The sequence below is a fragment of the Crotalus tigris genome, unplaced genomic scaffold (genome assembly GCF_016545835.1).
Source record: "Crotalus tigris isolate CLP2741 ecotype Arizona unplaced genomic scaffold, ASM1654583v1 scf7180000017740.3459589, whole genome shotgun sequence".
Taxonomy (NCBI): Eukaryota; Metazoa; Chordata; class Lepidosauria; order Squamata; family Viperidae; genus Crotalus; species Crotalus tigris.
Genome location: NW_024096607.1, coordinates 497,171 through 523,372, shown reverse-complemented (window position 1 = coordinate 523,372; position 26,202 = coordinate 497,171). Strand labels below are relative to the sequence as shown.

At 42.2% G+C, this 26,202-nt stretch overlaps 1 protein-coding gene across 8 annotated transcripts in view; it reads left to right on the top strand.

The window, feature by feature from the left end:
* CTPS2 (CTP synthase 2) overlaps positions 1 to 26,202 on the top strand; it is a 220,187-nt gene that overhangs the window by 146,666 nt on the left and 47,319 nt on the right. For all 8 annotated transcript variants that reach the window (XM_039339887.1, XM_039339883.1, XM_039339886.1 and 5 more), the window contains 2 exons: positions 3,789 to 3,844; positions 25,860 to 25,956. In XM_039339887.1, coding sequence (XP_039195821.1) covers positions 3,789 to 3,844; positions 25,860 to 25,956 — 153 coding nt within the window. The remainder of the gene's footprint in view (positions 1 to 3,788; positions 3,845 to 25,859; positions 25,957 to 26,202) is intronic.

The window sequence follows — 26,202 nt, the reverse complement described above, 5'->3', positions numbered from 1 at the left end:
TCTTACTGGCTGAATAATTCTGTAGTTGTTGCAATACAAAATACATTCTAACATGTATTCCAACATTTTGGAATAAGAGGCTCAGGATGTTCAGAAGCGTTAGGTTAGATAGGATACAAATAGCTGTATAAACATGAAAATGAATAAAATCATTGTGAAGAACATGTTCCATATCTCCAATTATTCCATATTTACATTTAACATGAACTTGAATTGAATAAAATTTATTTGCTAGTCTGTAACCTCTTTAGAACTGTCTGTTTTTATTGTCTCCTTAAAATGAGGACTTTGCACAGTTTGAACCAAGCAGGAGTCAGAAAAAAATGTCTGGATTATAAAAATTAGATTTAACAACATAGACCAGTGGTCCAAAATACATTACAGTCTAATTTATTTTTCAACTGACCTCGTTTATATTTTTCCTCTAAACTTTCTAGGTCCTTTAGGAATCAAGCATAGTTTGTACTTTATGATTGTTGCTATATTACATATTTGTTCAAATATTTCCTGTTCTTGAACAAAGCTACATTGACATGAAAGCTGATTTCATAAAGAAATCTACCAACATTATAATTCAATAAATATAACATGAATCATTCAAGTTATGAACTTGGCAAATGCCAAACCTATTAACATTCTTCTTAATGATTATTGAAGAAACCATAATTAACTGGGTCATTAAGCCATATATGTGATTTAGAATCTATAAGGATTACATTTGCACAGCATGCTAAATAAAATAAACAATCTTTATCTGATGATTCATCGGTTCACCTAATTTAGGATTAGTTTCATTGGCTGATTGTAGCTTTTCAAAAGACTGATTTAGAAACCTTTCCTAATTCTTGTACCTTGTAATTGGGTTGGTAGGTGGTGCCCAGACTGCTTATACTCACATTCTGGTTGCCATGGCATGAAGCTTGCCAAGGGTGTTTCCTCAGAATGGTCCTTTTATATCATGGCATCAATAGCTTACATGCCTTCAACTTGGGGCACCAATATAATTTACACAAGGCTAGGAAGTTAGGTGAGCTTTGCTTGTAATGAGACTTTATTTGGGGGGTTATTGTTTGAACCAGGGAATCATGGTTTATATGTTGTGGTGTTTTTAATTTTTGTATGCTACCCATGGTCACTGCAGAGTTGGGCAGCTCTATAAATAAACAAAAAAATAAATTGCTTTTCCAGAGCAGAGTTTGAACAAATGCTCAAGTCAACTTGAGAAAAAATTAGAGAGGAAGGACTGTTCTGCGTAACTTATATGACTGCTATAATAGCTATTATGCTGGGGAAATAAATACCAAGTGCAAAAAATACAATTGATATGAACTATTTTGCAATAGTTAATAGATGGGTCTACCATGTACTAGAAAGAGAGTGAAAAGTGGAAAGAAATGGTTATTGAGCTTGACTCCTACTTTCTGCTCTGACTAATAGTATTTATAGAACATTCTTTTTTTTTCTCCATCAGACTTTCTATTCATATCACATTTGCAGCTCCCTATATATGAGCAGCTAAATTACGGGTATACCCGTATATGCCGGCGTATTAGGCGACCTGGCGTATAAGACGACCCCCGTCTTTATCGCCGAGCCGCATTCCTAGAACGCCGTCTTATATCCAGTATTTCCGACGTATAAGACAACTCGGCGTATAAGACGACCCCCGTCTTTGGCGCCGAGTTTAGCACTTCCGGAAGTCGTCTTATACGCCAGCTTATACGGTACTAATTATATAGAAGATTTATTTTATTTATTAAACAAATTTATATGGCCACCCACTTTCACATGGTGATTTTAGCACAGATACAGAATAGGCATCAATATTGCATAAAAGTATCTGATTTGCCTTCTGGACTAGCACTAGGTCAGGAAGAAGTAACTAGTACAATGCACTATTACACTATATATTCTGTAATAGAATATATTCTGTACAGTGTGTCCTTCACTGCTTTATAAAGAATGTGTATTTTATTACCTCAAAATACTTCCTGAAAAGTCTTTCTCTTTATCCACATAGTGGAGCTGGAATTGATGTTCTATCTTCCTCAGCATGACTCTCTTGAGGAATCCCTTTTTCACATACTGTATATGTTTCTCCCTTCATTTCATGACTTGTAATTGAGGTATCTTCTTATCTTTGACAAAGTTGTTCTATGCCTTCTCTCTGGAGGGTGAGCAGGGAATGGACCCAAAGAACTCAAATTCAAGGATATGAATCTTCCAGATTGGATTGCTGAATAATGTTTATGTACTCAAGCTCTTGTAGAGTTGATTAGAAATCGTTAGGATGCAAATTGTTAGGATACTAAATGATGTTAGTAGCAGAATATTTTTTTAAAATTTTTTATTTGTAATACAATTAAAACAAAAATGGACAAGCGTGACATTCCAGAGTAAGTATTTCAAATAGTTTGTTTCTTGTGGTACAAAAAGATAATACACCATTCTTAACCTCTATATAAGCCTCATCCTTTTATGTAATACAATTAAATATACAATTATATGTACAGTTATATATACATTTCAATCCTATCATTAACTTGAGATCCAAGCAGTTCTTCTTAATTCATACCAACGGTAAAGTTTGTCCCAGATTTTGAAGTATTCGAGTTCTGTCTTGTCCTTCATAATCATTGTAAGCCTGCCCATCTCAGCACATGAAAGGATTTTATACAGGATCTCTTCCTCCGTTGTAACTCTCTTATTCCTCCAATTTTGAGCAAAGACCAGTCTGGAAGCCGTTAGAATGTGTAATATTAAATAAAGAACGCCTTTATCGTACTTTTGCATGGTTATACCTAATAGGAAAAGTTCTGGTTTTGGCTCTACTGCTCGCTTTAATTTAATTTCTTCCAACCATTCTTTGATCCTATTCCAAAAATCACGAGCTCGCGTGCACTCCCACCACATATGATAGTATGTTCCAATTGTCAGATTACATTTCCAACATTTAGAGGAGACATTAGGACACATTTTAGCTAATCTTATGGGTGGGAGATGCCATTATAGAACATTTTATAGAGGTTTTATTTGTAAGAGGTGGCCAAAGTAAGCTTTTTGTTTCTTTCCCATAGTCCTTGCCAGATATGCAGATCAAAATTAAGACCAAAATCCTTGCTCCATTTTAACATAGTCACTTTTACTTGTTCCTCATACATTGCCAGATCTAACAAATAGTGGTATAATTTTTAATCATTTTATCCTCCGATCCCAATATTATTTTATCCAATTCTATTGGTTCTAATTTAATGCCTAACTCTTTTTTATCTTTCCAATATCTCGCCCGCAGTTGCAGGTATGCCCACCATTCTAATTCTATCCTTTCATCCTGGAGGGTTTTCCTGGATTTCAATTCCCCTCTTTCATCTAAAATATTTTTATATTTTATGATCTTATCTAATTGGGTAAATTTTGGGTGTACATATATTTCTAACGGTGAGATCCAACTAGGTACTTGGGTATAAATTGGTTGCCAAATTTTTGTCCATACATCGATAAGAGCTTGTCTAATATAGTGTCTTTGAAAATATTTATGTATTTTATATTTATGATCCCACAATATAGCATGCCATCCTATTTGTAGGTCATGGCCCTCCAAACATAGTAGTCTCCTGTTCTTTAATAATATCCAATCTCTTACCCATACTAGTGCTATAGCCTGATAGTATTTCTCCAAGTCTGGAAGGCCAAATCCCCCCCCCCCTTTCCTTTGAATCCTGCAATAATTTTAGTTTAATCCTTAGTAGCAGAATATTTTTAAAAAGTTTGTGATTTTTTTTTTTTAGGGAAACTTTATGGTAATGAAGCTTTTGTGGAAGAACGACATAGGCATCGCTATGAGGTAAGTGAAAGCTAACCTATTTTTCTGGGGTTTTAATTTTTTTTAAAATTATCCATATTAAGATAATGACATGTATCACTTCTTAATATAATAGCATTAGGCATAATCTTGAGGCTGGCAATGGGATCCTTATATGCTGGAAGAAGAGTCTAGATTGGGTCATGAGCTCATGCCCTTAATGGCAGCCATAAGCTTGTAACAGGTTGTTGCTGTGATACATGAAGCTGGGCATACTCAGCGTGGTTTTTACTTGGAAGCAGATAGACATGAACTTAACATGCAACACATTGCTATTGGCCCTTTGCCATTGTGAAACTGAGGACTCTGGGTATCCTGGAACTCTACAAATGGGAATAACCTTTTAGGATGATGTTGTCCAATCACCTTTTGGATCAGGAAGGTTTCAAGAGGGGATTGGAGTTTTCTCAGCAATTTAGTAGGCAGTTCCAATTCATATCTAGCATTAAAATGCTGTATGAGACCTTTCTCTTGTTTTCTGAGAATCTATCAGGAGATTAAACAATTGAAAAGTGACACAAAAACAAATAAGAGTACAACTGAGCATTGGTTCATAAAATAACATTGATGATTATTAGTTAGAAAACGATGCAAATTTGAGTGAACAAGAAAGCCCGCTGCATAGCATACGAGAGAGAAGGGAATGTGCATCTGTGCCTCATTTCATTATTTTTAAACTATGATTAGGCTATAATGGCTGAATCACTCTGTTGTTTGTTACCAAAAGCTTCCCTTAATAGGAGCTACTAAAAATAATACAATCTTAGAAGAAAATTGCAGATACTAATCAAATCTTTACGGTCGTAAGGAGGATGGAATACAAACAATATTGTTTTAAAAAGCTGAAAATATTAAAACAAAACTTAACATAATTTAAAAAAGAATAATACATTTTAAAAAGCTGACATACACCAACAGTCTAAGAAACATGGGGGGACATTAAACAAATACAAGAAAACAAAAATATATGGCTAAATCTATTGCAATATAAAACACTCTTAATTAACAATTTAAATATGCATTAAGGCTCATTTGAGACAACAATCTGATGGATTTTAAGCAGTACTGCACATTCCATTATTTTTAAACTATTAGTAAGATATAAAGATTGAATTACTCTGTTATTTGTTACCAAAAGCTTTTCTTAATTAGATCTTTTAAAAATGATAAAGTCCTGCCCAGGATTGTCAACGTATGTTGTCACATGCAGAGAAATATAAAATTGTCCTATGTACCCTGGATATTTATACAGTGATGGTGAAATGAGGTTAGCTTGAGTGTCTCTTCAATACAGGCACTGGAGAACAACATGCTCTATTGTTTCTGTATGCCCAAAATCACAGCAGCATTACCTTTCTGGGTAATGAATTTTCCTATTTTGGCCTTCAAGAAGAGCTGAGTGTTGATGTTAAGGTCCTCCAGTTGCTAGATATTTTGAGGTAGGTTAATTATGTCAAGGAGAGGCAGAGAACCTGTTGGATTCATTGGCAATAAAAGTTGAGGTTCTGCTTACTTGATGCTCTGTATCTGCTACATCAGTGTGGTGAACCTATGGCACGCGTGCCAGAGACGGCACTCAGAGCCCTCTCTGTGAGCACGCACGCCATGCCCCAGAGAGGGCAACCGTCCCTCTTCAACTAGCCGCCTGCTAACTCGCCGAGGTCCCACATGACTGGATGCATCCCAGCACCCATGTGCTCGCTGGCCTCTGTGTGCAGGGGCTGATGGTGTCAGGCAGCAGCCGCTCCGGCCCCTGCGTCACCTTGCCATGTGACAATGGCACCCCCGCCCTGCTTGCCTCACCTCAACCCACAGGACGAGCCTCCTGCCCACCGCCCCACCTGCCAGAGACCCCCTGGATCTCCCCCAACCCTGCCCGGCCCCCACAGGCGTCCCTCCCCATGAGCAACATCGAGGTGATCACACCCACCTTGGCCACACCCACCCAATCTGCCATGACCACCACAGCCACGCCCACCCAGTGGGCCATGCCCACCTGGCACCCAGCAATAAATAAGTGGGTTTTGGGTTGCAGTTTGGGCACTCAGTCTCTAAAAGGTTCGCCATCACTGTGCTACATACTGCTTAATGGGTGCTTTGGCCTGATCCTAAATCCACACCCAAGCATGCTCCCTCTCCCCTTCCTTATGGCAGCATTCCAAAGGGACCTGACATTCTGCCCCCTTAAAAGAAAGGCAGATCTACCTGGAGAAGATAAAAAATAAAAAAGATGAGAAAAGAAACAGTGATTCAGAATCTATTTAGGTTTATCAGGGTACCAGTCATGAAAGTGTCTGACTAATCTAGGGGCTTGCACATGTTTATTTTTTTACACCTGCTCAGGCTGAACTTGAGCTCAGGGAGATTTTTCCAAGTTACTAGATACTGGGTGACTCCCCAGTGTTTGCGTGAGTCTAGGATTGCTTTAATTTCGAAATGCTGTTCTCTCCACCATAATAGGCTGCGGGACTGGAGGGGGTGCTGGCCTTAAGGATAAAATCACTTCAGGTTTAAGGAGGCTGCAATGGATTACCGGGTAGACTTTTCTTAATGATTTTGGTAATTCTAATTCTACTGTGACTGGGTTAATAATTCTCTTTATAAGGAAGGGCCCTATATAGTTTGGTTCTAACTTCTTTGAAAGTTGCAAGGACTGTAGGAACTGGGTGTATAGGTATAAAGAGTCCTCAATGTGGAATGGTTTAGGTTCCACTCACCTTTTGTCAGCTTGACCTTTGTAAGCCGAGCGTCTGCCAAGGCGTTTCACACAATGGGCCACATGTTTTTCAGTTGATTAATCCACTCTTTTAGAGAGAGGATCATGGGCTCTTGGGCTGGTAATTCAGGCATTGGGTTAAAATCTTGCTCAGTTGCCACTTGAAATGGCATGAAACATGTGCTATTTCAGCAATTGGCAAGAGATGTGTCCAGACGTCTGAACAGTCAAAATTAGGTGCATAAATAGCTTGGTACAAGACTCAAGGGTAAGCTTTCAGATAGGAGCTTTGAATGGTGTAAGAATTCAGGCTTCTTCCCATACTGAGGCAAATGAGAATGGTCAGGAAAAGGGAAAGGGAAGGCTCATGCAGTCACTTCTCCACCAGGAATGTTGGAAATGTAATCATAAACCAGGTACTTTTTATCATATGTGCTGGACATGTGTTAAAACAAAGAGATATTGGACAAAAATATATACTTGGCTAGAAAAGATGTTGGGGAAACATGTAGATTTTAAACCTGAACTCTTTATATTAGGCATAATGCCAGAAAAACTTGATAAACAAAGTGTATATTTGATTTTGCACATGATAACAGTGGCAAGAATTACATTTGCACAATCCTGGAAAAATGAAGAAATACCACCAGAGGAGGAAATAATTTTAAAAATACTAGACTGTGCAGAAATGGACAGACTTACTTTGAGGTTGAAAGAAAAAGAAGAAACAGAATATTTTCAAACTTGGGACTTATTTTACCAATGGTTGGAGAAATGAATTAGGGATTAGGAATTTAATTTGTACTAGTGAATAATAAACTCAGACAACACATTTGTTGAATAAGCATTGTTGAATTGTATTAAAAATCAATGTCGTTGTTAGTTGCGAAGTCGTGTCTGACCCATCACGACCCCATGGACAACATTCCTCCAGGCCTTCCTGTCCTCTACCATCTTCTGGAGTTCATTTAAGCTCACGCCTACTGTTTCAGTGACTCCATCCAGCCACCTCATTCTCTGTCATCCCATTCTTCTATTGCCCTCAATCTTTCCCAGCATTAGGCTCTTCTCCAGTGAGTCCTTCCTTCTCATTAGGTGGCCAAAGTACTTGAGTTTCAACTTCAGAATCTGGCATTCTAAAGAGCAGTCAGGGTTGATCTCCTCTAGGACTGACCGGTTTGATCACCTTGCAGTCCAGGCGACTCGCAGGAGTCTTTTCCAGCACCATAGTTCAAAGGCCTCAATTCTTTTGCGTTCAGCCTTTCTTATGGTCCAACTTTCACAGCCATACATTGCACTGGGAAAACCATGGCCTTGACTATACATACTTTTGTTAGCAGGGTGATGTCTCTGCTTTTTAGTATGCTGTCTAAATTTGCCATAGCTTTCCTCCCCAGGGGTAAGCGTTTTTTAATTTCTTGATTGCAGTCCCCATCTGTGGTGATCTTGGAGCCCAGGAAGAAAAAATCTGTCACTACCTCCATTTCTTCCCCATCTATTTGCAAGGAATTGAGAGGGCTGGATGCCATGATCTTGGTTTTCTTAATGTTGAGTTTCAAGCCAACTTTTGCACTCTCCTTCTTCACCCACATCAAGAAGCTGTTTAGTTCCTCTTCACTTTCTGCCATTAGAGTGGTATCATCTGCATATCTTAGGTTGTTGATATTTCTCCCGGCAATCTTAATTCCAACTTTTGATTCATCTAGCCCTGCCTTTCTCATGATGTGCTCTGCATATAAGTTAAATAGGCAGGGCAACAGAATACAGCCTTGCTGAACTCCTTTCCCAATTTTGAACCAATCAGTGGTTCCGTGTCCAGTTCTCACTGTTACTTCTTGACCCGCATATAGGTTTCTCAAGAGTCAAATAAGATGGTCTGGTACTCCCATCTCTTTAAGAACTTGCCACAATTTGTTGTGATCCACACAATCAAAGGCCTTAGCATAGTCAATGAAGCAGAAGTAGATATTTTTCTGGAACTCCCTAGCTTTCTCCACGATCCAGCATATGTTGGCAATTTGATCTCTAGTTCCTCTGTCTCTTCGAAATCCTGCCTGTACTTCTGGAAGTTCTCGATCCACATACTGCTGGAGTCTAGCTTGTAGAATTTTAAACATAACTTTACTTGCATGTGAAATGAGTGCAATGGTGTGATAGTTTGAACATTCTTTGGCATTGCCTTTCTTTGGAATTGGAATGTAAACTGACCTTTTCCAATCCTGTGGCCACTGTTGAGTTTTCCAAATTTGCTGGCAAATTGAGTGTAGCACTTTTACTGCATCGTCTTTTAAGATTTTGAATAGCTCAGCTGGAATACTGTCAGCTCCACTAGGTTTGTTGTTGCTCAGCTTTCCTAAGGCCCATTTCACTTCACATTCTAGGATGTCTGGCTCGAGGTCAGTGACTACCCCATTGTGGTTATCAGGGACGTTAAGCTCGTTCTTGTATAGTTCTTCTGTGTCATTTTGCCACCTCTTCTTAATCTCTTCTGCCTCTGTTAGTTCCCTACCATTTTGGTCCTTTATCATGCCCATCTTTGCATGAAACGTTCCCTTCACATCTCCAATTTTCTTGAAGAGATCTCTGGTTCTCCCTATTCTATTGTTTTCTTCTATTTCTTTGCATTGTTCATTTAAGAGGGTATTCTTATCTCTTCTAGTTATTCTCTGGAATTCTGCATTCAGTTGGGTGCATCTTTCTCTTTCTCACTTGCTTTTCACTTCGTTTCTTTCCTCAGCATTTGCAAAACTTCCTCAGACAGCCATTTTGCTTTCTTGCATTTCTTTTTCTTTGGGATGGTTTTAGTTGCTACCTCTTGTACAATGTTGCAAACCTCCGTCCATAGTTCTTCAGGCACTCTGTCTATCAGATCTAATTCCTTAAATCTATTTGTCACCTCTACTGTATATTCATCAGGGATATGATTTAGTTCATACTTGAGTGGCCTAGTGTTTTTCCCTACTTTCTTCAATTTAAGCCTAAATTTTGCAATGAGAAGCTCATGATCTGAGCCACAGTCACCTCCTGGTCTTGTTTTTACTGACTGTATAAAGCTTCTCCATCTTTGGCTGCAGAGCACATAGTCAATCTGATTTCTGTGTTGACCATCTGGTGATGTCCATGTGTAGAGCCGTCTCTTGGGTTGTTGGAAAAGAATGTTTGCTATGACCATCATATTCTCTTGACAAAATTCTATCAGCCTGTGCCCTGCTTCATTTTGTACTCCAAGGCCAAACTTGCCTGTTATTCCGGTTATCTTTTGGCTTCCTACTTTAGCATTCCAATCCCCCATGATGGATGATAAGGACATCATTTTTGATGTTGATTCTATAAGGTGCTGTAGGGCTTCATAGAACCAGTCAATTTCATCCTCTTCAGCACCAGTGGTTGGAGCATAGACTTGGACTACTGTGATATTGAATGGTTTGCCTTGGATTCGCACTGAGATCATTCTGTCATTTTGGGGATTGTGTCCCAGTATTGCTTTTCCTACTCTTTTATTGACTACGAAGGCTACTCCATTTCTTCTGAGGGATTCTTGCCCACAGTAGTATACTTGATGGTCCTCTGAATTAATTCACCTTTTCCTAAGATGTCGATGTTCAGTCTTGTCATCTCTTGTTTAACCACATCCAGCTTGCCTTGATTCATGGATCTTACATTCCAGGTTCCTATGGAGAAAAGATCTTTACAGCATCGGACTTACCTTTCACCACCAGATGCATCCACAGCTAAGTGTCCTTTCGGCTTTGGCCCAGTCGCTTCACTCTTTCTGGTGCTACTAGTACTAGCCCTCAGCTCTTCCCCAGTAGCATCTTGGACACCTTCCGACCTGAGGGGCTCATCTTCCAGCGTAATATCTTTTTGCCTTTTAGTATTGTCCATGGGATTTTCATGGCAAAGATACTGGAGTGGGTTGCCATTTCCTTCTCCAGTGGATCACATTTTGTCAGAACTCTCTGCTATGACCTGTCCATGTTGGGGGCCCTGCACAGCATAGCTCATAGCTTCATTGAGTTATGCAAGCCCCCTCGCCACGACAAGGCAGTAATCCATGAAGGAGTAAAAATCAATAAAAACTAATAAAAAAATAAAATAAAATCTTGTCCAGTTGTACTCAAAATGGCGTGAAGCCTGTGCTAGTGTGGAGAGCATTGTTGTAGGCTGTTTCAGCAAATAGCAAGAGGTCCGTTCAGTCATCTTCTTGGTAATTAATGAAACAATGCATATATTGCTCAAAACTGATTTTGATTGTTCTGTCCAACCATTTGTCTGCAGATGGTGACTAGAACTGAGTCCTTGATTGGTCTCTAAGAGGTCCAGAAAAGCTCTCCAGAATTTTGACATGAATTGGACCCCTTGTCCCAAATAATGCATTGTGGTACTCCCTGTAGGTGGTAAATGTGATGTAGAAACATTTTTGCCAATGCTTTAGTTGTGGGAATTTTCTGGCAAGGGATGAAATGGATTTAACTTGGAGAATAAGTTGGTTATGACTCAAATTACAGTGTTTCATGAGCTTTCGGGAGTTCTACAATAAAATCCATAGAAATCTCTCTCTAGGGTGCTGAAGGTTCAGCTACTGTTTGGAGTAATCCAGGCATTTTTCTCTGCCTGTTTTGCTGAAGCACAGATGAGGCAGCTGGAAACATAACTTCACAATGTCTTTCTTAAGTGAGGGCCACCAGAATTGTCTTTTGAGAAGGTATAGGGTTTTCCCAACTCAAAATGTTGCACTAATTTCAAATTGTGGCATGTTTGCATAGTCCTTAGTCTTGGGTTAGCAGGCATGTACAGCTTTCCAGCCCATTCTCCATGGAGCACAGGTTTTTGTGGTTGCAGAACCATTTGTCTGTTTCCTAGGCTTTTTAAAAATCGGCTGCAATAATATTGTCCATGGGTGTTTTCCCTTTCTGCTGCAGTCTGGTGGTTACCTGGGCCACCAGCTGATTTACAGGAAGAAGGGGTTTTACTATTTCTATCTTGGAGCTGTTGTATTGTGGAATTTTTGACAGTGCATTGGCCAAAAAGTTTTTCCCACCCGGTAGGTAGCGCATGGTGAAGCTGAAGCAGTGGAAATATTGAGCTGACTGTGCTTGCTTTGTAGACAATTTCTGGGCGGTTTTCAGAGCTTTCGGGTTTTTGTGATCAGTCTAGACCTGGAATGGGATTTCACTACCTTCTAAGAAGTGCGTCCATATGAGGAGAGCCCATCGAACTACAAAAGCCTCCTTTTCCCACACTGCCCACCATTGCTCGATTTCGGTCAGTTTCCGCAATGGCTACATGCATGGTTGCAGGTTCGCTTTCTCATTCTTTTGCAACAGCACAGCCCACACAGCTATATTGCTGGCATCTGCTTGGATGACAAAAGGTTTTCTCAAGTGTGGGTGTTTCAGCAGAAAAAAGTCTTTTAAGCTTTTTGAATGCTGCCTGGCATTACATAGTCCATTTCAAGGGTTGGCTGAGTTTTGGTTTGTCCCCTCCCCTTTCATTTTTAGCAAGTTGATGATGGGGAGGGCCATTTGAGCAAAAGAAGGAATGAACTGCTGATAAAAATTGGCAATTCCCAAGAAGCTTTGCAATTGTTTCCTGGTTCAAGGAGGTGCTCATTCCAGTACCGCCCACAACTTCTCCAGGTCTATTTTGACCGATAGCCCAGGTAGTTGAAACTCACATTTGGATAATTTGGCTTACAGTTTGGCTGCATAAAATTTTTTCAGCACCTCCCTAACCAATTTTACATGCTCCACTTTCATCTCGATGTAGATAAGGATATCATCAAGATACACTAGGACCTCTTTGTACAAATCTTCATGGAGCATCTCGATTGCATAAATACTGCAGGTGCTCCTTGTAGGTCAAAAGGGAGTAGTTTTAACTGAAAGCAGCCTAGTGGACAGTTGAAAGCAGTTTTCCATTCATCTCCTTCTTTCATTCTGACGCAGTAATATGCTTCCTGCAAGTCTAGCTTTGAAAAAATTCTTCCCTTGGCCAGGTGGGCTAACCCAGGGCTTTTCAACCAATGGTACGGGTACCACCTGTGGTACATTGGCACCTGGCAGGTGGTACATGACCATCCTAGAAAAGTGGTAGCGGGGGAGGGGAATGAGCTGAACTGGTGGCAGCACCGCACAAGCCTGAGCGACAGATGGCTGGAGCTGCAGGGCTGTCAGGGCTCAGTGGAAGCGCCAAGATCAGTGCCGCTTTCCAGCTGATCGGCACTTCGGGGCTGTCAGGGCTCAGTGGAAGCACCAGGATCAGCGCCAGTCTCCAGCTGGATCTCGGCGCTGATCCTGGTGCTTCTGCTAAGCCCTGAAGAAGCATCAATCAGCTAGAAAGCAGCACTGATCCTGGCACTTCTGCTGAGCCCAGAAGAAGCGCCAATCAGCTGGAATGTTGCAGCATCTCCAGGGTCTTGTGATTTACATTCAGATGCTTGGCAACTGATTCATATTTATGACGGTCACAGTGTCCCAGGGTCATGTGAAGTGACAAAAACCTGCTGCAATCACCCAGCAGATGGGGGGAATAAAAACCAAACAGCCCCCCACCCCACCCCCGCTGCCAATCCTCAACAGAAATGCTCACAACAATGAAAACCTTGGACAGGAGGAAGAGCGCCACCGGGTGGGCAGACAGGTGATTTGCTCGGCTGTGACTTGGGGGCCACTTTTTTCAGTGCCATTGTAACTTCGAACAGTCACTAAGCAAACTGTTGTAAGTCGAGGACTACCTGTACTTTATCACTTTTTTCCTTTTTTTTTTTTGGGTCATCAAGTTTTTGAACACCTTGCTAGGCGACTGGTGGTACTCGGATGTTGCCATATCCTAAAAGTGGTACAATGGGTGAAAAGATTGAAAAGCCCTGGGCTAACATATAACAATAATCAATGCAGAGACGAAGAGAGCCATCTCTTGGAACAAAATGGGGGCTGCCACCCTAGGTTAGGCTGGCTGGCTGAAACCCCAGACCAAATTTTTGTTAATGAAGCACGTAGTTTGTCTACCTCCTTAGGGGTCATCAAATAAAGTTTAGGCTTCAGTAACGTAGCCCCAGGAACAATTTCAATGGCACAGTCGCTGTGTCGATGAGGGAGTTCATCTGACTCATGCTCACTGAACACATCTTTCAACTCCTAGTATTCTTTTGGTATCTCTGGCTTTCGCTCTCCCCTCACATCTGCTGCTGGTTCCCATCAGGGTTTTCCCCTCCCTGGGAATTTTAGGAGCCCCTGTAAGTTCCATTTCTTTAGCCAGGCTAAGCCCAGGATGACAGCCCTCTCCATCCCTGGAGCGACTATGAATCTTAAAGTCTTTGAGTGGGTTCCCATTTTCATTCCCAGAGGCATGGTGACAAAAGTAGCTGGAATACCTGCTGTGAATGACTCATCTAACTGGAAGAAAGTGATGGGAGCTTTTAGCCTTCTCAGGCAGATCCCCAACTTCTCCATTAAAGCTGGGCTAACCATCCCAAGTCTAACAAGGCTTTTAGGGAAACGCTCTTCCCAGCCTCAGAGAGGTGCAACTTTATAGGCATAGTCACTGGCGCAATCGGCCCACTTACCAAGGGGTCATCTTTGTAGTCATTGTCAGAGAACCTTTGATCTTCCTCCAATGGGGTTAGAGTTCTTACTGCCTGTTTGGGTGAGGGGTTGAATTTCACGATCTTGGTGCTCCTCAGCGCTGTCTTCTTCATGTGAGGCTGCAGTTTGCCAGTTTTCCCACTTGGTGCCTGCTCTCCCTTCTTTGCCGGGCTTCTTGTTTTGCACTCAGCTGCTTGGTGGCCCTTCTTTCCGCATTTGAAACAAGCAGTGGAATGTATGGGCTGAGTTTGAGTTTTGGTCGCTTCTCTCTTCTTCTCTGGGGGTGACTTTTTCCAAGCTGGATCAGTACTTATTGCAAGCTTGGTCGATTTCAGCTTCCTCTGCAAGCATGCACCGCTCATTGAGCCATGCTGGGGGGGGGGGCTCACGATGCAGGCATTGTACAGGTCGTTGTTGATGCCATCCTTGAAACAACTCACGAGGATATTCTCTAGCCAATTGAGTCAGCAAGCCAGCTCTCAAAACTCCTCACTGTACTCGGTTACTGGGCAGCGCCCTTGCCTCACTGTTTTAATGTAATCACGGGGCTTGCAGTCTGCCAATGGGTCTTCAAAATGCTGTCTTAGGGCCATCATGAAACAATTGAAGTTTCGTAGCTCAGGGGAGTTTGCATTGTAAAGCAGACATGTCAAACACAAGGCCCGTGGGCCGGATATGGCCTGCCAAGGCCCCAAATTTGGCCCCTGGAGCTGTTCCCTTCTTGCTGCTGGGGCTGCTGCTTGCCTTCCTCTGCACTAGCGCCTCCATGCCCCGCTCGCAGGCCTGGTCTCACAGCCTGCAAGGCTTTTCTTTCACTGGGATCGCCCCACCCCCGAGTGGGAGAGCCACGGCTGGCAGCTTCCTTCCTGAGCATGGAGGAAACAGAATGGGAGCTTTAGATTTCTGCCTGCCAGCGTGCAATAGGAGTTTTCAGGAGCTGTTAGGGGGACACAGCAGGTGAACGGCAGCAGTTTTCGATTTCTGGCATGGGGGGGGGGTTGAAAGCAAAACTGCCCTTTCGGCAGGCCTAGAGTCAACCCTGGCATGGAGGCAATAGAGGGGAGGGTGGACTGAAAGGGAAGCCATGCTCCACACGTTTTTTTTTTAAGCTGCCAGAGGCTCCGGACAGAAGTTTCCCATTTTGACCACTTCCCCTATCGTTTCCTCCTGCTCCATAGTTCTCAGCTCACCTCTCCCAGAACCTGCACATGTGTTTGTGTGAGTGTGTGTGAGGGACGGTCTCACCTCCTGCAGCCCCACGCTGTGACATCAGGAGGAAAAGAATGGGAGAGGAGAAAGAAGCTGAGATGGGAGCTTCTTGCAGCCTGCCACTGGGCTGAGAGCAGGAGTTGAAGGGGGCAGGCTGCGATGCAATTGGCAGCAGGTTGAGAAAAAGAAACAAGTATTCTAAAAAAACAGCTTTCATTAGTTTGCAGCCTGCCACCGCAGAAGGTCTCTGTTGAGGGTGCAGGGCTGCGAGAGAGACACACACACCTTCGTATGCTCTCTCTCTCTCTCTCTCACACACACACACACACACACACACACACACACACACACACACACACACTGTGTGTGTTTGTGTGTGTGTGTGTGTCTGGGAGAGGTAAGCTAAGTCATGCAGAGGCAATGACGGGGTGGGGAAGCCTTTGTCCACTGTTGGCTGCCTGTTGCCACCTCTGCCTGGAGCCTCTGGCAACTTTAAAAAAAAAGGAAGGAAGGAAGGAAGGAAGGAAGGAAGGAAGGAAGGAAGGAAGGAAGGAAGGAAGGAAGGAATCAGGGAGGGAGGGAGAGGCAATTTGGTTGGAAATGCCCCAGTTCAAAGAAGAAAGCTATTTTGTGTTCTGTTTTGTCACAGACAGAACTTTGTTGGCAATCCAAGTTAACATTGGTATTCTTTTTTTTTATTAAAAGTTTTACAAATTTAATATATTATAACTCAAACCCCTCCCACCCCCTCCCTCCCTCCCCCACTTCCCAGAGCTGATTACAGGGTAAAAAATAAACAAACATAATCTAACTAACATAACCCGACTATACTATCAATCAAATCCATAACACACTTTAACTCCTTTTGAAAACAAGTATTAACAAATTAAAAACAAAAATAATAATATAATTAAACCATAATACTAAAAATAATATAAATTCAAACATATTGAACTATTAAAAATAATCTAAAATCTACTCATAAGCAAGATAATACTTTTCAGTCTCATATTTCTTTTGAATATAATGAATCATCTTCTCCAAACCGAAATATATTTATTTTGTGAATGGTCCTTCAAATAGGCGGAGATTTTCGCCATTTCTGCTAAATTAGACACCTTAACTATCCATTCTTCCATAGTAGGCAAAGAGTTTTTCTTCCAATATTGCCCCACAAGTAATCTTGCAGCTGTTATAAAATTCAACATCAAATCAATTTCTTTGACATCAAAATCTACAATAATACCCAGCAAAAATAATTACGGAGTAAACTTTATCTTTCTCTTAAAAATCTTTTGAATATTCCACCAAATCTTAATCCAAAAAGCTTTTATAGCTCTACAAGTCCACCAAATATGAAAATAGGTTGTGTCTAAGCTTCCACATCTCCAACATTTGGGCTGTAAATTAGGATACATGCGGAACAACTTTTGGGGTCCAAATGCCATCTATAAAACATTTTATAAAAATTTTCTCTTAAATTTTGGGCTTGAGTAAATTTTACATTTCTAACCCAAATTGTCTCCCATGTATCCAATAAAATCGGCTCTTGAATATTTTGAGCCCATTTAACCATACAATCTTTAACTAACTCCGTTTCAGAATCCAATTCTATTAAAACATTATAAATTCTCTTTATATGAGCTCGAGTTTGGTCTTTAATCTGTTTTACCAAATTCACATCCTTTAAAGTAATACCAACCTTTTGATCTATCCTCCACCTCACTAACAATTGATTATACTGAAACCAAGAGTGTACAATATTTTTTTGCTTCAACTCAGCTAGAGATTTTAATTGCTAGTCCTTCCCTTCCAAACTAAGTAATTCCTTATAAGAAATCGTATCTAAATTCACTCCTCTAGATACCCCCTCTACAACGTGTCCGGGAATCCCCCAGATTGGAATTTTATAATTTAACCTATAATAATATTTCTTCCAGACACGTAATAAAGCATTTCTTAAAATATGAGATTTAAAAACCTGATCCACCTTTTTGTCATAAATTAAATATGTGTGCATTGGTATTCTTGAATTGTGAGCTCTTAGGAAAGTATCCCCTCTGTCAAGCAAGAACATCCGATGTTAGCAGCATTGACACCCTCCTTGTATGTTGCAAACTGTCATTTCCAATGGGGAAAAATATTTTCCTTTGGTATATTTCCAGTCTAAATTAGACCAAGGCAGGCTCCCTACAGGAGAGCCCTTTTAAGGATTATGTATTAATAGAAAAACAACTAACCTACCTCTGCTCATAAAAGCTAAAGCTGTTGCACATAAAAAACAGAGGAGCTCTGATTAACTATCACAGCCACCATTTTGACAGTTTTGCTGTACTGTTGTCTGTGAACACCCCCACTAAATACAAGCACGGGATAAATTGAGCCTGGTTTGTTCTCCGTCTTTTAAGTGGCCACAAACTACTAGCAAAAGTGGCATATGATCACAAGGCAAGAAGGCATCGAGAAATGTTCCCCCTTTTGCATTTGAGCATCCAAGAAGGGACCGGAAAGGAGAAAGGAAAGACAAAGAAAAAAGAAGGAAAGAGGGGAAGAGAGTAAAGAAGGAAAAAGAAGGAAAGAGGGGGAAGGAAGAAGGCAGAAAGATAAAGAGGGAAGGAAAAAGAAGAAAAGGGAGGGAGGGAGGGAGGTAGGTAGGGAGGAAGGAAGGGGATTACAATGAGAGAGAGGGAGGGTCTGAGGGAAGTGCTGTCTTAGCATTTGGCCACCAACAACCCTGCTGCCCTTTTGCCATCCCCTTGTCTCCTCCTCCTGATCTCTCTTGGTGGTCTCCCATCCTATTGCTGAGGATACTTTAGTTACAAAGCCAGGTTTCCTCATATGGAGAGAGAGTGGGCCTCCCTCTGACCCACATACTTTGCCCTCCCACACACATCATGAGCAACCTGGCCAAGGAGAGCAAGAACAGCAGCAGCAGCTTCGAGGAGGAGATAAGTGCAGCAGGGCGCCCTCTTGGGATAGCAGGGCTGGGCTGGGCTGTGGGGTCCCAGTGCCCTGGGAGCTCGAGGACCAGGCTGGATCCCCCCAGGCCCGCCCAGACCACACAGATGCCCAACACAAGCGATGTTGAGCTGGCCATGCCCACCTTGACCAAACCTACCCTGGCCACGCCCCTTGCCCCCCCCGAGGTCAACCACAACCCTGCTGTGGCCCTCAATGAAATTGAGTTTGACACGCCTGTTGTAGAGGGTTACCACCCACCTGGCAGTGGTGCCTTCCAGTGCCAGGGTGACTACTCTGACTTTGGCCCCCTTGGTGGGATCTTGCGGCCATACTCCTGCATGTAGGTTGCGGCCATACTCCTGCATGGGCCAGGGAGAACCCGAGTTGCTGGGAATCTTCGTCAAACTTAACTCCAAGGGGGAGCGTTTTGTGTTCACATTGGTGACCCCCCCCCTGTCTCCAGTTCAGGGAGTGATTGCCCCTCCGGGGCTCCTGGGCATTGGAGTTACCACGGTGGCAGGTGCTACTCCACTGAGGTTTTGCCCATGCCTACTGTGGTGCTCAGGGGAGAAGCTTTCCTCTCCCCATTTGTGGTCTGGTCTTGTTGGTCATCATCTCTCATCGCTCTGGTTCGAGTTCCCCTCGTTTTTAGGTCTTGGAACGCTTCCATCATGAAATGCATCGCTTGATTCATGAGGACGTCTGCAAGATTAGGTTCTTTGTCATCGTTGTAAAGGGCCTCTAGCTGTCTCCTCCATCCATGCTGGTGACTGCCTCGGGTGAGGATGACTCCCTTCATCCTCCTCTCCCAGTCTTCCTTCTTCCCCACGCAATGGACCACCTCGGTTTTGAGGAGCCCTCCAGGCTGGCAGCTTCCTCCAGCTCTTTGATGGGGTTTTCGCTGTGAATGGCATCGTCCTCCTCCCAGCACTCTGTTTCTTCTTGATTGTTGCCTTGATGAGACATCTCTTGCACAGTCCCCACAGTAGGGCAGGTGTCTCTCCGGATTGATCACTTTGCAGATTCTGCCTAATATAAGGACCTGCCTCAGCTATTCCCACAGGAAAGCATAACTCAGGAAACAGATCTTTAATGAGAGAAAGTGATTGCAGAGTAAAAAAGGCAGAGTAAAAAAGGCAGAATCTGAAGTTCTCGCGCAAAAGTGTTGCTAAAAGTCTCATTCTTCAGCCCCGCCCCAATGCCCCAGTCGATCAGTAGCCAATCCACTGGTGTGAAGGTGTTGTGAGAACTTGAAGTCGAAAAGGTGATAACTGGCGCTTCCTGGCGCCTCATTCTTGCCAGTCAGTAGGAGTGAAAACAGATGCCCTGAGGGTATTCCCTCCTCCCAAATTCCCATGCAGACATATCAAAGAGGAAGTAGAAACAAATGTTAGCAATACAGAAACATCCTCAGTCCACACCCCAGTATGCTCCCCCTCCCCTTCTTTATGGCAGCGTTCCAGAGGGACCTGACAATATCCCATGCTGAGTAAAAAACCTGGAGAGAAGCCCAATTATGAGATTTTAACTTTTCAATTTGCCTACTGAGCAAATAGATCAGCAGATGAAGCTGTTAATATGGAACTGTACTACATCTTACAACATGTTGAATTTACAAGAACCTTTGCAAAGGTCCTTTTTGTAGACTTCAGCTCAGCATTCAATACCATCATTTCAGATATTCTTCTCACTAAACCAGCGGTTCTCAACCTGTGGGTCACGACCCCTTTGGGGGTCGAACGACCCTTTCACAGGGGTCGCCTAAGACCATCGGAAAACACATATTTCCAATGGTCTTAGGAACTTAGTCTAAGATACGTGGCGGTGTTCTTTTGCATCTCAACAGTTGCATCCACCTCGGGATCGGGGAATGCTTTAAAGGCTCTCCGTGCGGTCCCGGATGTCCTTCAGCTGAATCGAACAGGAGTGCTTTTTCCAGGGAAGGCTTTTCGCATCGAGCTGGTGTCGCCTTTATTCTGCGGAGGAGTCGGCGTGATATTGCTCAGCTTTGCCCCACAAACCACGGAAGGCCTGCTTAGTCCGAACACTTCCTGGGTACAGGAAAGCACTGAGTGGTGCTAACCGGAGTCGGAAACTTCCTCCACTGCTTCGATCACTAGTTCTGGTGGGCTCAATGGGAATCACCTGCGCTAGCTGGGAATGGCAAGTCTGGGGGGGGAACAGAGGACTGCCTGCAGGGGGAGGAGTTTGCAACCCTTCCGAGACCGCCCGCCTGGTGGGCAGCCAAAGGAGCTGCAGCTCCAGTAGTCTTCGCCTAAAGAGGTGAGAGGCAGCCCCATAGAACAGCCCTTCCCCTCCTGCCACTGATTCTCGTGCCCACTGTTCTCCCACCTACCCCTGCTGAGTCCTGCCCTGTCAGAGAGCCCTGGATTCCGTGTGGGCCTAGCAGAGCGAAGCGGAAGGGAAAGCCGTTGATCTTCATTCAGGCAGGCCCCAAGTTCTCTGAAGGACATCCGGTTTCATTCTGGCTCAGGGATGCATCGCTCCCTCAGAGGGATCGTGATTTCCGGCAAGTGGCCAGTTATTGAAGCCCGGCTTCCTCCTGTTCCCCTACCACCCTGTGCGTACATCCCCCCCAACTCTGAGCCCCCTCTTCTCTTCCTTTACTTCTTACCCTGCAGTGCAGTTGATGCCCTCTGCTTTTCCTTGACGGCTAAAGACAACTTTGCCCGCTCAGAGCTTTTTCCTCTCTTCTCACGACAGCTGATTTCCCCCCCCCTTGTCCTCTCCTCCCCCTTGTCCTCTCATCCCTGCAGCCCGCCGTAAGACAGCACGTACTTTTCAATTCCTGCTGCTCAATCCCTCCCCCCCCCTTGATGGCTTCCTACTTGTAGGATGCAGGGGAAGGGAGCGCCATTTCATTATAGGTGGGAGAAGGAAAACTGGTCCAGGCAGTGAAAAGGAAGAGATCGGGGGGGGGGCTTTGGAGATGAACGCTACTTTGGGTGGATGTTTTGGTCTGCAGCATGTGTTTCCCTTTCCCCTCCTGCCTGCCTTTTCTCTGTTTCCTAGTGTGCCTCTGGAAAGTCGGGAAAGGGAGGGGGCAAAATGAATCTGCTCCTAGTGTGGAATCAAGAAGCTCCAAGGGGCCTTTTCTTGCAGTTGCTGCAGTAATGCCCCCCGTTCTTCCTGCCCTGGCTGCTGCACCAAAAGTAGTTGATTATTGCTCAGTGGAACCAGCAGTGGGGTGGGAGAAAGGAATGGATTTCCCTTCTGCTGCCTCTGCCTCAGTGGACAAGACCTCCTTCCAAAAATCTCTCCTAAGATTCTGGCAGGCACAGCTCCAGAACTGAGCTAATGACTGAGCTGGGGTGGGGAGCTGGGGGGAGAAAAGAAGAGAACCACTGACTAGCTCAGGAGTAAGCAACCTTGGCTCTTTTATGACTCGTGGACTTCAACTCCCAGAATTCCTGAGCCAGCATGGCTCAGCTTGGAGACCTCTCCCTTTCTCCTCAGCACGGCTGGCTCAGAAATTCTGGGAGTTGAAGTCCACGAGTCATAAAAGAGCCAAGGTTGCCTACCCCTGGACTAGCTGGACCAGCTAAAATGACGCATTTTCTGAATCACATAATACTAGAAGAATAAAGGGGCTATATTTCCATAATTCACTAAGACTGCACACACAAAAAGCAACACTGACATCAAGTTTAAAGTAATCAAGCTTCATAAGTTGCACAAATGCAGCCATTCTGTTTTAATCCAATCTGCTTCAGCTACTGTAAACACAGACCTTCAGTATAACTATTATAGTGAAATTATAACAGTATAATTTGTAACAATGAAAATACATCCTGCATATCAGATATTTACATTATGATTCATAACAGTAGCAAAATTACAGTTATGAAGTAGCAACGAAAATAATTTTATGGTTGGGGGTCATCACAACATGAGGAACTGTATTAAAGGGTTGCGGCATTAGGAAGGTTGAGAACCACTGCACTAAACTGACTCAGCTAGCTGTGCCTGACCCAACTGTAAGTAGATCATAAGCTTTCTAACAGATAGTAAGTAACAGGTGAAGCGAGGCAAAATCATATCAGATACCTGTACAATTAGCACAGGTGCCCCCCATTACTCTTTTCTCTATACCAACAACTGTATTCAAAGGATCCCTCTGTTAAAGTACTGAAGTTTGCAGATGATACAACAGTGATTGGTCTCAGTATAGATGACAATGGATCTGCATGCAGACAAGAAGTTGAACAACTGACTCTTTGGTGCAGCCAGAACAATCTTGAACTGAACACATTCAAAACTGTAGAGATGATAGTGGATTTTAGGAGAAGCCCTCCTATTCTACCACATCTTACAATACTAGACAATACAGTATCATCAGTAGAGACCTTCAAGTTTCTAGGTTCTATAATATCTCAGGACTTAAAATGGATACCTAACATCAAAAACATCATCAGAAAAGCACAACAAAGAATATTCTTCCTGCACCAACTCAGAAAGCTCAGACTGCCCAAGTAGCTACTGATACAGTTCTACAAAAGAATTACTGAGTCTGTCATTTGTACTTCTCTAACTGTCTCGTTTAGCACAGCAACCAAACAAGACAGACACAGACTTCAACAGATAGTTAGGACTGCAGAAAAAATAATTGCAATCTTATATAAAATGTTTTATAGGTGGCACTTGCCACCAGCCAGATTAGCAAAAATATTTAAGATTATGTCAGGTAGATGTTGGAAATGCAAACATAAGTCAGGCACGTATTATCATCTTTGGTGGACATGTGATAAGTAAAGACTTATTGGGAAAAGATACATACCTGGCTAGAAAAGATGTTAGGGAAACATGTTGATTTTAAACCTGAACTTTTTTTATTAGGTATAATGCCAAGAAAAACTAATGAACAAAGCTTATACTTGGCTTTGCATGTCATAACAGTGGCAAGAATTATATTTGCGCAACACTGGAAAAATAAAGGAATACCATCAGATGAAGAAATAATATAAAAAATACTAGAATGCACAGAGATGGACAGATTGACTATGAGACTGAAAGAAAAAGAAGAAACGGACTATTATCAAACTTGGGATTTATTTTACCATTGGTTAGAGGAAAGAAGAAAGGATTAGGAATTAAATATGTACTAGCATGTAAACCCAGACAGCACGTTGGTTGAAAAATTATTATTGTAGGTAAGAAAAAAATGAATAAAAATAAAATTAAAAAAAGAAAAAATAATTGCAATCAACCTGCCTTCTTTTGAGGACCTGTATACTGCATGAGCCTGAAAGAAGGCTGTGAAAATATCTACAGATCCCTTATATCCTGGATATAAACTGTTTCAACTTCTTCCCTCAAGATGATGCTATAGTATAACACAGTGTGGCGAACCTATGGCACAGGTGGCAGAGGCAGTACTCAGAGCCCTCTCTGTGGGCACACGCGCTGTCGCCCCAGTCCTAGGCCTTCAGCTGGGTTTTATAAAACCTTTTTGCTTTAGGCCTCCACCACCGTGTGCAAAAAAAGGGGGGGGGAAGATCTTACAAAGTTGGAATTGATTGATTGAACTTTTTAGTCCCACTCAGCCTGCCGTTACCATGCCCACCCAATGGGCCACACCCACCCAATGGACCACACCCACCCGGCACTTGATGATGCATAAGTGGGTTTTAGGTTGCAGTTTGGGCACTCAGTCTCTAAAAGGTTCGCCATCACTGGTATAGCGCATTGCATTCCAAAACAACCAGACACAAAGACAGTTACCCCGCCCCATGCTATCACTCTGCCAAACAACTAATTCTTACAATATTGTCTATGCCCTAGGATGTCAAACCACCTAGTACGACTGTATTACCTATTATCCTTCTCATCTTTTCATCTTTCCTATTACGTATTTCCTTAGCTTCTTATGACTATAACTCTGTTGTTTGTATCTTATGATTTATGTTGATTGCCTTTATTTAGTATCCTATTATGATTTATGTTGCTTGTTTAGTATCCTATGACTATCACTGAGTTTGTATCTTATGATTTATGATGATTGTATTTTATGATTATGATCATGATTTATCACTTGTTGCTTGTATGTACACTGAGAACTTATGCACCCGAACCAAATTCCTTGTGTGTCCAATCACACTTGGCAGTAAAGAATTCTACTCTATTCTATTAATTGCCATTGCCTTTTTCCATGTGGACTGAAAATCAACTCTCATAATTAATGGAGCAAGACGAAAGGGGATGGTTCTCTATGATTACCCATGTTCTAGCCTTCATTATCATAAGGCCTGTCTGCAATCTCAGGGAGACATTAGAAATAAATCTGAGATTTGACGGGCCAATTTAAAAAAAAATTGAATTGAACAAGTTATTCAGCAATGTAATCCACATGGCATTTTCTGCTATTAGCAGAGTGAAGGACAACTCCCTAGTATTCAAAACATGAGACCTGCACAATCTTATGGCTATTTGTTCTCCAGGAGTGTCTCTTGGACATTTTGGCAAATTCTATGATTTTGGTTTTCTGATAATTGAGTACTAGTTGGTCTTCCCTGCAATACTGTGCTAAGTGCTTTCACTGCTCTTTTAAGGCCAATCGGTGTTCTTGAAAGTGTTGCTGTATTGTTTGCATAGACATGCATATAAAGTAAAGTACATGTCAGTCAAGGATTCATCCTCCATTTTTTCCACAATTTAGCTCAGGGTATAGAATTAAATGCTACTTTAAAGTCTATGAAAGCTTGTGTTGCATTAGGAGCATTTTTTAATGAGATAATGGAGTGCTAGACACTGTTCTATAGTGGACTGGCCTTCCCTAAAACCAGTTTGCTCCTCCAAATTTTCTTGTACCAGACAGTCCTAGAATTTCCATCATAGGTCTCTTGCATAGAGTTTGCTGATTGTGTTGAGCAGGCTAAGTGATTTACAACTGGCAGGATCACCCCCCCCCCCATATATATGACGATGTCAATTGTGTTTGACGAAAGCTCGGTGGATTAAAATTCTATTTTTATAGATACTCTCTTGGTGATCATTACTATTTGACTAACATATATATATATATATATATATATATATATATATATATATATATATATATATATATATATATATATATTTACCTTGAATGAGAGAACCCGTGGCTTAGAGGTTATAACATCTGCCTAACATGCAGATAGCCCAGGTTCGAATCTCAGAAGAGTAAGTTTGGCTGATGAGGGTTAAAGGAACCCGAAATAGCTATACCATTCTCTCTTTATTCTTTGTTAGCAAAACCTAAAAAAAAAACCTATATATATATATATATATATATATATATATATATATATATATATATATATATATATATATGGACAATGATCACAAGCCCTCAATCCTTTTGGATTTGGCAATGGTTGTCTATACAATGGCCCTGAATGTTTATGCAAAAAATAAGTAGAAACTCTGAACTGTCAGTGCAGAACCTGATCTGGGCATAAATTTTCACCAGTATGACAGTACTGAGAAATCTTTTTATCTTTTACCTCTTTACCTTCCCCCATTTCAGGTAAATCCTGAATTGATTCACTTCTTTGAAGATAAAGGCTTGAAGTTTGTTGGGCATGACACAGAAGGAAAGAGAATGGAGATCATTGAACTGGATGGTAAGGACTTTGGCTTCTGGCAACACCTTGCATATGAAATGTGTAATTAATGTTATTGTAAAACATGGAGAAATGGTGAATCTGCAAAAGTCAATGCTGTCATTTGTTAGATCTTGAAATTTTAGGGATGCTATTAGTTGCACATTAAAAATAGAACTATTAAGGAGACCTAGCATGAGCTTTCTGTGAAAATAAAGAGGTACATTTTTCTAACTATGAAAATGTGTACTATGAAATTTGGCACAA